This window comes from Paramisgurnus dabryanus, chromosome 13 (genome assembly GCF_030506205.2).
Source record: "Paramisgurnus dabryanus chromosome 13, PD_genome_1.1, whole genome shotgun sequence".
Taxonomy (NCBI): Eukaryota; Metazoa; Chordata; class Actinopteri; order Cypriniformes; family Cobitidae; genus Paramisgurnus; species Paramisgurnus dabryanus.
This window is the reverse complement of record NC_133349.1, coordinates 15,816,966-15,832,666: the sequence shown is the minus strand read 5'-3', so window position 1 is coordinate 15,832,666 and position 15,701 is coordinate 15,816,966. Positions and strand designations below refer to the sequence as shown.

Sequence of the window (15,701 nt, the reverse complement as noted above, 5' to 3'; positions counted from 1 at the left end):
AATGCCACATGATCACTCCTGATGCAACAGCTCGCAACCTTTCTTTATTAACAGCTGATTGAAGTGACTGACGCTCTTGAAATAGCAAAAGCTGATATTTTAATCTGATCCCATTCCTGCATCTTAACCACATGGGCTATTTGAGTGAATGACTGCCGAATCCCGAGACCTGCACCCCACAAATAAATCCTAATAAGCTTTGAAAGTGTACAAAGGATGAGTGATGACCCCTTTACAGTACCATCTGTCTCTATTATTGATTTGCTATTGATTGACTTGAGTGCTTTGAAAACGAGGAAGGACAACCTTTGGAAAATTAACCATGATTTTATTAAGGCAAAATGTTTTTTGGTAGATTGATAACCATTTGGGTTTTATTTTAAAGATCATAGTAAATTATGGTTACTGTAATCAAACCATAATTAATAGCGATTATGGTTTTACTACAAAAACAATACCATAGTTCACACACATGATATACTGTATTTTGATATGAAAACTGTAGTATACCTAATAATTTACTATAGTTAACTGAAGTAAATAGCTTAGTGGTAGAGCATTGCGTTAACAATGCAAAAGGTCATAGTTCAAACTCAGTGAACACACATATTGATAAAAACTCTATACCTTTTAATGCACTATGAGTCGCTTTAGATAAAAGTGTAAGATTTCAATATAAAGGGTATTAAATTCAAGTATACTAAAGTTTACTACAGTATTCACTAGTTTACCAATTCACTATTTAATACTACAACATACAATACATTAACAAAGTGTAGTTATTGCTATAATATAGCACACTATAAAAAATGCTGGATTATATTTAACCCATGGTTGGGTCAAAAAGGAACAAACCCTGAAGCTAATCTGGCTCATAGTTTTATTTTCTGTCATAAATTACAGAGATTCTGGTGTGAGGTATTTAAAGTGCTTTCAGATATTCTTAATGTAAACTTTGCTCCGGACCCTGTGCTCATTGTATTAGGACATTCTAATTATACATGATCATTGAACAGTGCTCAACATAAATTTCTTACGTATTGTTTGATAACAGCAAAGAAATTGTTATTATTGCTCTGAAAAAAGGTTAATCCCCCCACGATCAAACTATGGCTTGAGGAACTGATATCTACTCTGCACTTGGAACGAACCAGATATCTTTTAAAAGGCATCTTTGGACAATTTCACAACATTTGGGACCCTTTCTTATGTTACCTCAAAATTAATTATATTCCTTAATCCAATGTATTGTAACGTATTGTAAAGTTATTTTGAATGTCACTGTATTGTATATTACAGGCTGGGGAGGGTGTTTATATGTAATATTTTATTTATTTTAGTTTGAAACAACCAAGTACATGTTCATTTATAAGTTAACGATTGTCCTTTTCTCTCCCAACAAATTTTCTATAGTAAATGCTAAAATATTTTTCATATTGCAAACTATGATAACTGTAGTAAAATTATGGTTCATTTTCCTAAATGCATGACCCAGATCATTAATTCCTGTAACTTCCACATTTTAATGCAAATGCAATTCTGCTTTTACAACACTATAGTGGTAGTTTTGCTGTTATTACATTGAGAAAGCATATTGCCAGGTTACATGCATCCAACCCTTAAGAAAATTAACCATGGTTTTATTCTAGTAAAACTGTATTTTAGCAGATGCCATTTGTAAAACTATATTTTATAACAAATATCCTGATTTTCAAGGCATATAAATACTGTAATAAAACCATAACTAATTTGTGTATGTCTGTGGTGGCTATAGTTTAACTGCAAATGGCATATACTGTATGATATTTCTACAGTTTTCATTTGAAGACTTTTAAACACTTCAACTAATTGAATAATAAAGCTGTTTTATGATTTTCTTTCAAACAGATGATAATTTCTCAACATTAAAATATTGTCAAAGCTGACAAGGGTGTGGCATATAGGAATGATCTATCATGTGTCTACGTGCGTTATGAAAATAGCTGGACTTTGTCATTCAAACAGACATTGAGTGGTGCGCTGTTACAGACAGATTGCACTAGACAAGGCAACTGACAATCTCAGCTGATGCTGTGGTCAGATGAACATAATGAAGTTAAAACAAAAGCCATTCAATGTGACCAACACCAAAAGCACATGGACATTCATTGCGCCTGAATCAGTCATGGTGATCTGTAGCTGAAGTATTTGTGGTTATATCTAAAAGTGTCTATGAGAGAAAACCAATCACACCACATAAAAATAGCTGTAGTAAACTGTAAAATTTAAAGATATACTTCTAAATAGTGTTTTAATCCTCACCACAGTAAATATTAAAGTATACTATAGCATTTTGCTGCAGTTTATCAATTCACTTTAGATAATACTACCGAACATTATAGTATAAATAAACAAAATATAAAGTTACTATAATATACTTAGTAAATATTAAAGTATATAACAGTATTTTTTCATTTAAAAGTTGAAATTTGTATCCTTAAAAAGCATGCAAATTGCATTATTGTGTATTAAATTACAAATTGATTTAAGCGATATTGATTCGCTAGTGACGTCTTATGGTGCGTCATTAAAGACATGTACAAGGCTGACATCTAGTGGTAATAATGGAAACAACTTTAAAGTTAAGGCTGTTAAGATGTAAAATTCAACAAGTAGATCTAAATGAAAAGCCTCATCCACTCAGAAGCACTGAATAATAGACAGACTCGTACTTCTGTGTAGGTCAACTTGTCTATTTAATATATAAAATACAATAAAACATACGCAAAAGGGGAGGGTCATAAAGGACAATGGATACTTTGGTACAATAACAAACACTCTTTTGTAAAAGCAGTATAGAATTTGTAATAACATATCAGTGCATACTTTGTTTATGAAAATATACACAAATTGTATATCATTCTCCGAAAACAACAGAATATTTTTGAATTTTTTGTCTTTTTATTTTTTTTACAACAAAACTCAAAGCAGACTAGCCGAACACAATATATTAGCTATAATTTTTCTTTTTTTAAACTTTTTTCTTCAATTTCTATTCTAGTTTTGTGTTGTATATTCTTATTGAAATTACATTTCAGTTCATTTATAATTTGACTCATTCTTTGCTTGTCTGACGCCCATGCATTGTGTCTGATCAGAATAAATTAAACGTGTGGGTGTCCCACCTTAACTATGTGTAGATACTATTGTACAATTGACTAAAAATTGCAGCATAGAACTGGTCATTCTATCCAACCTGCTTTATCGCTTCCCTCAATCAGCAAGAAGTACTAATATTACTACAACTGTTTCGTTTTACTTAATAAATCGTGCAATATTAGTAACACCCCTTTGAAGAAAAATGAAACAAAAAAGAATGAAAACCAAAAATATAATATATATATTTATATAATATTCATACATAATAAAATAAAATAAAATTAAAACAGGATGCCTAACCTACACAAAAACCGCAGAAAATAAAAACTGTCTCTTTAAACTTATCATAATTACCATCTGTGATGATAGCCATTATGGTAATGATAATTATCATAATAATTAGAATAAAAACAGACATTAAAACTGTCACCAGCACAAATTAACACGAGAAAAAGTATGCGAGAGATTCTAGACATCATACAAAGGGAATACGGGGCCAAAGTTAACAATTCACTGGACGATTGTCTTTTCTTTGATTATTTCGATTCCTAATGTTATCGTGTGAGGTCCTTGTGAGAGCTTTCGAACGTCGTCTTAGCCTTAAATCAACTCAGCAACTCAGCACCCTGACACACCGGCTTGGCCTAACATATCAGCGCCCGCCGGCTCAGGTGCATTGCTTTACAGTCAACAGCTTCAAGTATTAGGCTGCTTCCTTAAACGTACTTTGAATTACTGCATTTGTTCAAAAGCTCAGGGCACAACAGTCTTTTTAATCAACAGAGGCGCGTCGCAGGCTTGCTCTGTATCGACAGCGTTCTAGATTACATCCAAGGGAGGTGAATACGAAGTTCTGTGGTGTCCAGATCTAAAGCAAACATCAGTGAAGCCATTAAAGGTGGATGTTCTCACTCCGACTCGAACTCTCTTACGGACTTCCATATTGGTACTGTATCCATTGTCTGTGTGTTTGTGTGTGCGTGTGTGTAACCTAAAATAATAAATGTGGGTCACCTGTTTAGGTGAAATGAAATGGCTTCTGTCTTCCTCTGTGAGGGAGTGAAAAAAGGAGAAAGAGAGAGAAATGTACTGAATTATGAAAGGAGAGGAGGTGGTGAGGTAGAGAAGCCAATGACGGAAAGTTACGTCTCACTTTGGTGTGAAGAAAGATTCACTTATTACAGCTGAAAAACCAACGTAATTTCAAAACACTTTAAAGTCAGTTTTAGGGCGATTAAAGGAAAATACAACGTATTTGAACCCCATTTCACTTCTGTGGACTTTCCTCACAAAATTCAACTGTGCTACCTAATTTTAATTTCCAAAGTTGCCACAAAAACATCCTTCATCTTAGTCACTTCAAGAATACACAGAAAACAATTTGTGTACACAATTGTCACATTTGCAACACCTGTAAAGCCTAATCTAGATTTCAATACAACAATTCCATTATTATTATAATTTTTTTAACAAAACGTGACGTTTTTATTTCATTACTGTCTACGGTTAAACACGTGAAGTGCAATATAATCCCCATTGTTCTCACAAAATTAACTACCATCCTTCCCTGAATGCTATTAAACGTCTTGTAAGTCAGGGAGGCTTCTATATCCTTCCAAGCTGACTAGGAATTTCTCAGGAAATTTTGTGTCAGGGAATGGGGCCATGGAAACAAGCGGATAACCAATCAAAGTGGACTGATAGTGTGAATGACAACATGAGGAAGGAGATGTGTCAATAATCCAGGAGCAGTCCTGAAATTCCTCTCTGGAAAATTGTGTGTTTTGACGGTGTGCGAGCGGACGAGGGGGAAACGTTTTAAAGTGCGCGCCATCAGAATAAAAATTGCAGAAAAGAGTCACGCTAGAAACAGTCAAATCCTCCCTTCTACTGCCTCTCCACCTTGCTAACTTACAACGCGGTACAGTTTATTTACAGGTAGAGGTTAACAGAGACGGTTTCACTGAGATTACAGCGCTGCTTCGGAAAAATCCAGCAGAGTATATGTGAACATACATCGCTATGTACATCTCACCTCCTCTAGTACTCTCTCATCACACACACACACACACCCGCACATATACACACACAGCGCTACAAGGGCTTAAACAACCAGACTCCATCAGCTGTGGTTTAAAAGTGTCTTGCTTCTGTTAGGTTGCGTGTCTGACACCAACCTTTTCGCTATACATAAACTTTTACTGAAACACTGAGAGAAATGTTGTATATACACATACATTACCTCAAAACACGTCACCCTGAGTTCAAAACAACTCAGGCTTTATCTACATATTTTATGTCCTCTTTAAACAGCACAGATTTTTCTCTGACAAACAATAAATATAGCATAATGTGCCAGACCGCTGCTCTCATAAACCATCATTAATAAAAGGCCACACGCCTCATAAAACACTGCGCGTTGAAAACAAACACGGCAGCGAGAGCTACATTTCCATCAGTGATGCCACATCATCAAAACATCGAGGACATGGAGCGGTGTTCTCATCTGAACCTCAGCTCCGCTGATAGACACACGCACGCGAGCGCGTGTGCCCGAGAGGACCGGTGTGATATAACAGAAGATATAAAATAAACATATGAGTGAAGTTTGACTTGAGTTCTGTTAAGCGATCAAATGAATGATCACCTCTGTCTCACAGTTGACACACACAAACACACTACGCAACTTTTTGCGCATTTAGTAAATACTCAACATCGTTACAAAATGAACGATTCTAAAGGCAGCTGTTCGAGCGCGATGAAAACGTCAAAACGAAATGCTAAAGAGAGAAAGAAAAATCAGCAATTTCTACAAAAAAAGGAAATGAACAAAACAAAAACAAATCAATAAAAAAACAAGATCTGAAAAACAGATTGACAGGCTCTCGCCCATACAACATAACCACAAGCAGTTGTTGTATGGTTTCGTGCTGCAAAACCATGATCACAGAGAAAACCATTAGAGATTGAAGTGGGTTGGCAGTAAGGCCTTTAAAATCCTGTGCCATAATTGTGAACTGGGTAGGGGGAGAAAACCATAGACATGACCAGAAGCCCTTCTGTCTGGTCCTTTACTTCAGTCTCGTGAACATGTTTACACCTGGATTGGCAACTCTGTGTATAAGGATCTAGCGTGTGTGTGTGTGTGAACACATATGCATATTTTATATAAATATCTACACACATCAATAAATATGAGTGTGTCTGAGAGTGAGACAGAGAGAAAGACAGGAAGAGAGAGAGAGAGACAGAGAGAAATACAGGCGCATGCATGTGTCTAAGTGCGGACTGAGATTTGAGAACCACTAGGGGTGTGTTGTGTTTTTGTTTGTGTGTGTGTATGTGTTTGAGAGACAGTCAATTTCTCTCTCTGTCTCCCTCTGTGTTTATGTGACCCAGGGTTCTAGTCTCATGCGTTTGACGTTGGCTGACTCTTGCTGCTCCGATTGGGCTGACTGATCTCCGGAGGCTCGGAGGAGACCCAGACCGCCCGAGTTGAAATCGGGAGGGCGTGGCTGGCCGCCATCATCCCGATCGCTGCCATCATAAGAGCTGCCGTTGCTGCTGATGCTGTCCACCGGAGAGCGCCCGGTGGGCTCCAGACGCAGCGTCGCAGGGTATTGGGTCACGGTGAGGCCCCCCACCGCACCGGCAGTAGAATTGGGTGTGCTGCGATCCCGGTTAGGAGACACCGGCTCCAATTTGATGCTGACGTGGGGGTCTGTGTTTACCGTCAGACTTGCTCCGTGAGGGATCGTTCCTACCGGCCTACAGCGAAAAGAGAGAAGAGCGAGAATTAACATCATAGACTTCGTACAAAACACAAACAGCTATTTTACGCAGATCTATGCCATGTTTTTCCGCACACTTTGAACAGCCACGTTTTAAATACAAAAAATAAGTACGACAAAGCTAGGCAGGCTATAAAACACACAGAAGCCAGACATAAAGCCAGTTGTGAATGTCACTTTATTTGATCCTGTTCGCCATGCAGTCAGGACTTTACCAGTCTCCTTTAACACAACACAACATGCCACATAACCTCAAGTTGCAGTGTGTATGTGTGTGTTCGTATGTGTGTTAAGTCAGCAAAAATCTTACAGTTTGTTTTAACGTACTATTTATGTTGTAATTAGTCAAAGCTATTGATTTACAATGATGGAAGAATGAATGAATGTAAATGGAAAAGGAAAAGGAAAAGGAAGAAAAGATAAGAAAAAGAAATGGACAGGACAGAGTGACAAAGAGAGTTAGGTCTTGTGAACTTGTACAGGTTGATTGATGGCAATGCAGGTGCTGTTTCAGTATGTTCTAATGCAAAACAGTAAGAAAGGCCATCTCAGCAAATCAGTGACAAAGACAAAGCTCAGCTTCTCACAGCCAAACAGCCAGAGACTGATAGAGAGAGCTAGAGAGGAACAAGAGAGAGAGAGAGATAGCAAGAGGAAGGGAGGGAGTGAGCGAGCAAGGGATAAGCGCCATTATCGCATATAAAAACAACGAACAGAGACAGACAGAGAGAGGAGAAGCTAGATACAGTACCAGCTGATCCCTTCCTCCCTGCCCAACAGTAAGCTGCCCTGAGAGGTCACACTGCAGAGAAAGAGACAGGCATCCCACTCTAGCGTCTACAGTAATAAACATCATATCTCAAACATATACACGTACACGTACAAGACTCATCTACAACAGATGAACTAACAGAGACAGACAAATATTCAAGGGCTCTTCAGCAGGTGTACAGGTGGGGCAGTATTTGGAAACAAAATGTAGTTGACAAAAACAACTAAAGCCTACATAAACAGTGAGGTCCAAAAGGCTGAAGCTACTCTCTCAGAAAGAAAAGTACAAAAGCAGGCACTGGGGCATTAAGTACACCTTTGTAGCTAAAGGCTGGATATTAGTACCCCAAGGGTACGTATTGGGTCCTTCCCAGTGACAGCTTTTGTACCTTTATTCTGACAGTGTATGTACACATATGTTCTGATAAATTTGAAAATGGAAAACTCTCAATTAGACATTTAAAAATCGCTTTTAGACATAGAAGGATCTCTTGACATAAATGCAATATAATGTACATAACTATATTATCAGTGGTGTATTAAGACGGTACAAAATTAACTGTATTGTTTTTATTACTTTAGAATGAGTCATTTTTATCTACAAACACCACGTGTCCCCTTACATGCACTGTAAAATTCCCTTGTGCCTTAATTTTTTGTTTAATCAACTCAAATTTACAAGTCATTTCAACTTACTATTATTTATCTTAACAAGAGATGAGCTGCTACAACTTATAACATGTAGTCAATGTAGACATATTTCAAGTAATAACAACTCATCTCTAGTCAAGATAAATAATAGTAAGTTAAAATTATTTGCAAATCTGAGTTGATAAACAAAAAAATTAAGGCAGCTAAGAATTTTTTACAGTCTGGAAGTCGCTATTTCACGTCACCATGTTTTTACAGTAGCCCTAAACCATGGATGTCCAACTCGGTCCTGAAGGGCTGGTGTCCTATAGAGTTTAGATGAAACTTCCCTCAACACACCTGCCCAAAAGTTTACAGTCTGCCTAGTATTACATTGAATAGCTGGATCAGGTGTGTTTGATTAGGGTAAGAGAAAACTCTGCAGAGACACCGGCCCTCCAGGATCAGGATTGGACCCCCGCCATAAATGGACAAAGTCTTCTATGGAGTGCGTTTCGTAAATAAGTTGTCTCAAACAAAGAAATGTTTGTCCTGTGGTGGCTACCGTAGCTTCTCTTTGAAAGAAAGCGCTGAGCTGTGGACTGAACCGTTGGTTGCAATTCACAGTCTCACCGCTAGATGCCGCTAAAAATCTACAAAGTGGCCCTTTAAAGTGTGGACAAGCAACTTTTGACAAATTAAATTCTGATAAATCTGGTTGTGGGCCTGAAAATCAATGATGTCACTGAAACTGAATTCTTGATATAATACATATTCATGATAAATACTTAATTAATAAAATTAAAGCAGACAGGTGATATTGGCCATATTAACTCTTTTTAAAAGCCTAATTTTACTCCCAAATAATTATAATCACACTCATACATACATAACAGAAAAAGTGAATCTTTACTCTTTCTAAAGCACCCAGCCTGGTCAAAAAAAGCTTGACCTACTGTGGCCATAACACTTACAAAGGCACAACGCAACAGGACATGACTTTATGACACGTGAACAGAAAACAGCGGGGAGCTCTCACTGCGCCATTAGCATTTTTATTAGAAGTAACAGGGAGCCGAGCCACAGCGAGACATAATGACAGGTTCTCCAGGCATAATGAGAAGGAAATTCATTTCACTGTATACGTGTAGAGAACGCAGCAGCTGGTGCCAACATGCAGATAAAGCCAAAGTGATACGAGGTGTCAGTATTACTAATCAATGAAATCCTCTCTGTGGCTGATGCTGGGAATGTAGCATATATTGTAAGCATAAAAATAGTGTCTATACATTAACAGATTCAATAAACAAGTATTAGTACAGATTAATGCTGAGAGTAGAGAGTTCACTTAATATGGAATTATTAAAACTGCGCGCCTGTGCCCTCTTGAGGTGCAAAAACGAAATGGCAGTTTTACTGATAAAGACAGCAAGGCTGAATTATAAAAGAAAATACAACTTGTTTTTATTGCAAAATGGAAAGTGATGTAGGGGTGGTTTCCCAGACAGGAATTAGCTTAAGACAGTACAAGGCCTTAGTTTAATTAGGAAATATAACTAGTTTTAACAAACATGCCTTACTAAAAACATTAGCTTAAGGCAAAACAAAGGGTACTGATGTATTTTAAGATATGTCAGCGGAAGTTGTTTTCAGTTTGCACAGCTCTTACATTTATTTTAGTCTAGGACTAGTCTAATCCCTCTCCGGGAAACCACCCCATAGTATATTATTGGGGATAAGCTATGAAAAGAAAAGCTTATAACCAGTCTTTGCTAAACTCTGCACCTCTATTGCTCACTTTAACAAGAATAAGGCCTACAGAACATCCAGTGTTTTCAATTATGCATGTATATAATGATATAAGTTTTTACATGAGTATATAAAAAGTCTCACGTAATAGTGATTAATGATAGCATGATTGTTATATGTACTCAGAAGGAAAAGAAATACTTTGTACAACATACAGTATGAACTCTTTAGTTATTATCATCTGTATTCTGGCCTAAATCAATATGTAAATAATTATTAAAATTGTTGCACATTCTTTCATTTCTATAATGCCACAGCAACAACATTTTACTATAGTTTTGACCACAGTTTCACAGAAATGATTAAAATATCTGAGGACACATGGCTTCCATAGACCTATCCATAGACAAATCTGAAAAAAATGGATGATAAAAGCTACTAAGGTATGATTGCTTATTTTAGGGCAGTGCTTAGCAAAGGCTTAGTAAAATAAAAAAATATATATTTGTATAATTACATTTATGTTAATTATATCAACACATTTATATTTTTGTGCACATATTAATGGCACCAATACAGGCCAGCTCAATTGCCATAGATAGCAATGGGCAATACATAAAACGTCATGAAATCATATCTGTAAATATAATAAATAACTATAGCAGAGTAACTGTGTAATGGATAAGCAACATTTAAAGGAATAGTCTACCCTTTTGCCATATTAAACTATGTTATTACCTCAACTTAGACGAATTAATACATATCTATCTTTTTTCAATGCATGCACTGTACAGCGCATCGTGAATGTGTTAGCATTTAGCCTAGACCCATTCATTCCTATGGTACCAAACAGGGAGCCACCAAACACTTCCGTGTTTTCCCTATTTAAAGACTGTTACATGAGAAGTTATACCAGTAAGTATGGTGCCACAAAATAAAACTTTTTTTGGAACCATAGGAATGAATGGGGCTAGGCTAAATGCTAACACATTCACAACGTGCTGTACAGTGCACGCATTGAAAAAAGATAGGTATGTATTAATTTGTCTAGGTTGAGGTAATGACATAGTTTAATATGGCAAAAGGGTAGACTATTCCTTTAAGTGTGCAAAGAAATATCTCAGTAAAAACAGCATTGTGACCTTCTGCTGTGAAAAACAGCCTGAATTATATAATATGTGATGGTAGAGGTGATTCATAGCAGGACGGGCTGGTGTGATAAACGTGTGGCCAGGTAAAAGGTTACACATGGACGGATGAAACCCGGAGAGTCCTGACCCACTTGGGAGGACGTGACTGTGATGTCTGTCCTACTTTCCCAATTCTGATTTCTACGTTAGCTTAGTTTCTGCGGTGCTAATGTTCCACATTTATTAGAAAACAATAAAAGCTCTTTTAAATCGGTTTACGTCAACCACAGGACACTGGACAAAAAACACGGACTATATATAGAGACAAAAAACCCACGAACTGATGCTAAATTTGGAATGAACGAATAGACACTCTACTAATGAGATGGTCAACTGTGAGGCGACGAATGCACTGACTTTCGTGCCCGGTCCGAGGCGGTAACCATGACAACTAGGCCGTGGCAGGTGATAGACGGGACACCAGTGCATAATAGGATGACACAGAGCACCCACAGAATATGACTGGCTAACACAGAGAGTCTACAGTTTGATAGGCTGACAAGGAGCGCCCACAGGGCTCTATTCACCTGAGATTAGCGGCCAGACCAGAGATGCAGTGAGCCATCTCTCCGTTCTGTTTGTCTGAGCCCCACATGCTGTAAACAAATGAGAAAAAGCACAAATACACAACACACATGGCAGGTTAGACCTGCTCCAGACATCAGCAAATCCTTACATAGCATTAACATGAGATCCCCCCTCAACCTAAAACCCCATCAAACAGTCACGCTAATGAGGGCGTAGCACAGTGCTAACCCTGCTGTTAGCAGGCATTAAAGCCAGACTAGTATAGCTCAATATTCGTACCCCATCGGGAGCAAATGGGAGGGGAAAAGAGAATGGGAGAGATAGAGAAGAAAACGCCTGTGTGTGAGACACGAGAGAGAGTTATTTAGGTCAATCTCTGAGGGAGGTTGCGTGCTGCGGTCATTACTTTTGTTTAATAATGTGTGTGACTGTTTATAAAAGACACCTGGTTTATCGCTGTCCACTGAAGACAATGAAAAAGTAACACAAAATTTGCATAGTAGTATGGGTTTAGTTTACACTAATAATGAACGCCAGTGTAAAAAAAGAAAGGGGCAGGGCAGACACTCAGATGTTTAGTCGTGTACTAAATTTAAAACCTAAAAAAAAAGGAAAAACTACAACCGGGAGGACTAGACTGAATCACGAAGCTGATAAAACACTATAGCGAGACATAAAGAGCAACAAGATTAAGGTCTTATTAAGGTTCGACACTTGTTACTGTAAAATTCCTACCTAGTGAGTTTCCAGCCTAGACAATATTTTTGCCCACCATCACAGACACAAATATGCTTACAATGCTCAAAAATGCTGTCTAGGAAGGCGACTAAGTAGGCAGCTGCCAATGACTGTCCTGCATCTGATACTACAACTTCAGCTGAAAGTTTGGGATATTGCTGATTGTGAACTTCACGTCAGCCTAATGGTGAATTTTATCCAGTCAGATATTAAGTTAAAGTAAAACACCATAGTTTTTCAATATTTTACTATGTTCTTTCCTCAACTTAGACAAATATACATACCTATATTTTTTTCAATGCGTGCACTTAGTCTTTGTACAGCACGTTGTGAAGGCGTTAGCATTTAGCCTAGCCCCATTCATTCCTTAGGATCCAAACAGGGATGAATTTAAAAACCACCAAACACTTCCATATTTCCCCTATTTAAAGACTGTTATGAGTAGATACACAAGTAAGTATGGTGGCACAAAATAAAAAGTGACGATTTTTTAAGCGGATAAAAATGAGAACTATATCGTAAGGCGGAAGAGCACTTACTTTGCAGCAATCCTTGGGCGCAGTAATATTGACGAAAGTCTGACGAGAGGGGGAGTAGTCAGGGGTGATGATGTTACTGTGTGCCGAGGTCTGCAAGTGCAAGTTGCAAACTAAGTGCTCTCCCGCCATTCAATATAGTTCTCTTTTTTTCTGCTTTAAAAATTGCCACATTTAATTTGGTGCCACCATACTTACTCTTGTAACTACTCGTGTAACAGTCTTTAAATAGGGAAAACATGGAAGTTTTTGGTGGCTTTTAAATTCTAAATTTGGATCCTAAGGAATGAATGGGGCTAGGCTAAATGCTAACACATTCACAACCCGCTGTACAAAGATTAAGTGCTCGCAATTAAAAAAGATAGGCGTGTATTAATTTGTCTAAGTTGAGGAAAGAACATAGTAAAATATTGAAAAACTGTGTTGTTTTCCTATAAAAGTAACTACCGTCATCAAACAACCTGCACACCCGGTTGGTACTCTTAAATGAATCACTAATATTAGTATTGCTAATTTTTCAGGACAATCGAACTATAAATTACTTTTTAAAGGAGTAGTCCACTTTAAAGATGGGGTCCATTGACTTTTTATAGTAGGAAAAAAAATACTATGGTAAGTCAATGGGCCCCATCTATAAAGTGGACTACTCCTTTAAGATTCAAATCAAGCTATGAGAGGAGATTTTAATACTGAAACAAAATGACAACCTTCAATATAGACAAAGATTTAATATATCGGTTTCATCTGAAAAAATAGAGCTTATTAAACTGAAAGATATCTCTAGACTGCAGACAGAAAAAGGAAGTAGATGTGGTGCATGTGGGCTCACACCATGGACATGTGGTTAGTGAAGAATCATGTGCAGGTATGAGTATGTGTGAGAAGGAGAGAGGGGGACTTTGTAAAATAGGCAATACGTACACAAGGTTACTGAGGGAGGCCAGAGTTATCTGCTGTTGTTGTTGTTGCTGCTGCTGCTGAGGCTGTTGCTGGGATACGGATGGCTGCTGCTGTTGTTGCTGGGATACTGATGGCTGCTGCTGTTGCCAAGTGGTCATGTTGCCTGGCAACAGTGCACCCGACGGCGTAAAGGCCTGGAGGGCTGTGAGATCTGCACTTGTTAGCTGGTAGTCTGCATAAAAAACAAGCAGAACATTTAATGCACGCTTCGTGAATTTTATAAATTTCTTAATCATCTGTGTTTCGGCTTCTGACTTATGACGTCACTTTCACCTGTGTTGTAGGCGGTTGGCATGGAGAATGGAGTCAGGAGGCTCGGTGTTGCCACGGAAACCACCGGTGTGGTAAGAGGCTGGGTCACTTGAGAAGTGCATAACCGCTGAGCATTCTGGAAAATTATAAAGAGAGAGAGACATTAGTTAACTGTCCTTAAAAGGAAACAATGGACACCAAGCCCAGATTAACATCCCTGAATTCTTGTTTATAATAAGACTTAGATGGGACCTTTTAGAGCCAAATAAAAGCTGAACAAAAGCATCTCAAAGTCTATATAAACAACACAAACAAATCTTGAAGTATTTTTCACGGAAATATGTAAAGATTTAAAACAAAAACATTTAACCCCAAAAAGCTGAATTTTAAGTTTTTAGAGACTATATTATATCTTGAATTATTCTTTTTCTTATTCCATGGAATAAAACATATTTTCCAAGCCTAAACTAAATTTTATTAGTTTTATGCTTAAACACAAAAGAATGCCAATGGGAAATGAAAAAGTAATGGGATAGTTATGAAAAATCTGTTATTGTTTACTCTTATATCTTGCCTTGAAAACATTTTGATACTACTTCAGAGTAAAAGATGTATTATCTGAAAAACAAGTATTATCTTCTCAAGTCAATGAATCTAGTTTTAAAGGGACATTCCACTTTTTTTGAAAACATGCTAATTTTCCAGCTCCCCTAGAGTTAAACATTTGATTTTTACTGTTTTGGAATCCATTCAGCTGATCTCCGGGTCTGGCGCTAGAACCTTTAGCATAGCTTAGCAAAATTCATTGAATCTGATTAGACCATTAGCATCACGTGACAAAATAACCAAAGAGTTTCAATATTTTTCCTATTTAAAACTTGACTCTTCTGTAGTTCAAACCTCCTAATGCATGTAAAGAAACGTTTTAAAAGTCACTACTTCAGGCAACTGACCCCTATGATTCAGCAGTTATTAGACATTGGTTTGCAATGCGTTGGCATGCACACACAAATTCGAATCCGAAGATGCATCCCCACCCTGAAATCCCCAAAAATGTACATGCACTATACATTATGTATCATTCGACAACAATCCTTCGAGAAAATACAAAGATGTGAAACATCTAGCAAGACGAATGAGAGAGACAGACACATTGATCTGTGGAGTGAGATCTTCTGCTACAGTGCTCTGTTTGATCCAGTGTGTCTGACTCATGAGATCAAGCCATGCATATATGCATTTCGCCTTGAGAGTGTGAGTGTTTGTTCTGCCTTGTGAGCGGCTGTGTGCGCATTAATTTAATACTGCACACAATAATCAAGCAGACACTGGAAATAAAAGCACGCTTTTAACTCCAATTCACTGACTACCAATTATTTCACGTATCAAAAACACTGTGCAATTTTGCACTTCATCCA

General features: G+C 37.5%; 1 protein-coding gene across 15 annotated transcripts in view; it reads right to left on the bottom strand.

The window, feature by feature from the left end:
• Positions 1 to 2,698: 2,698 nt before the first annotated feature.
• The window catches only part of mef2d (myocyte enhancer factor 2d), a 61,145-nt gene continuing 48,142 nt past the window's right edge, over positions 2,699 to 15,701 (bottom strand). For 9 of the 15 annotated variants that reach the window (XM_065245448.2, XM_065245446.2, XM_065245450.2 and 6 more), the window contains 5 exons: positions 14,305 to 14,419; positions 13,993 to 14,203; positions 11,797 to 11,865; positions 7,681 to 7,731; positions 2,699 to 6,906 (listed from right to left, as the gene is read on the bottom strand). In XM_065245448.2, coding sequence (XP_065101520.1) covers positions 6,525 to 6,906; positions 7,681 to 7,731; positions 11,797 to 11,865; positions 13,993 to 14,203; positions 14,305 to 14,419 — 828 coding nt within the window. In that variant the 3' untranslated portion in view covers positions 2,699 to 6,524. The remainder of the gene's footprint in view (positions 6,907 to 7,680; positions 7,732 to 11,796; positions 11,866 to 13,992; positions 14,204 to 14,304; positions 14,420 to 15,701) is intronic. The other 6 variants (XM_065245458.2, XM_065245460.2, XM_065245459.2 and 3 more) reach the window with 3 other exon arrangements.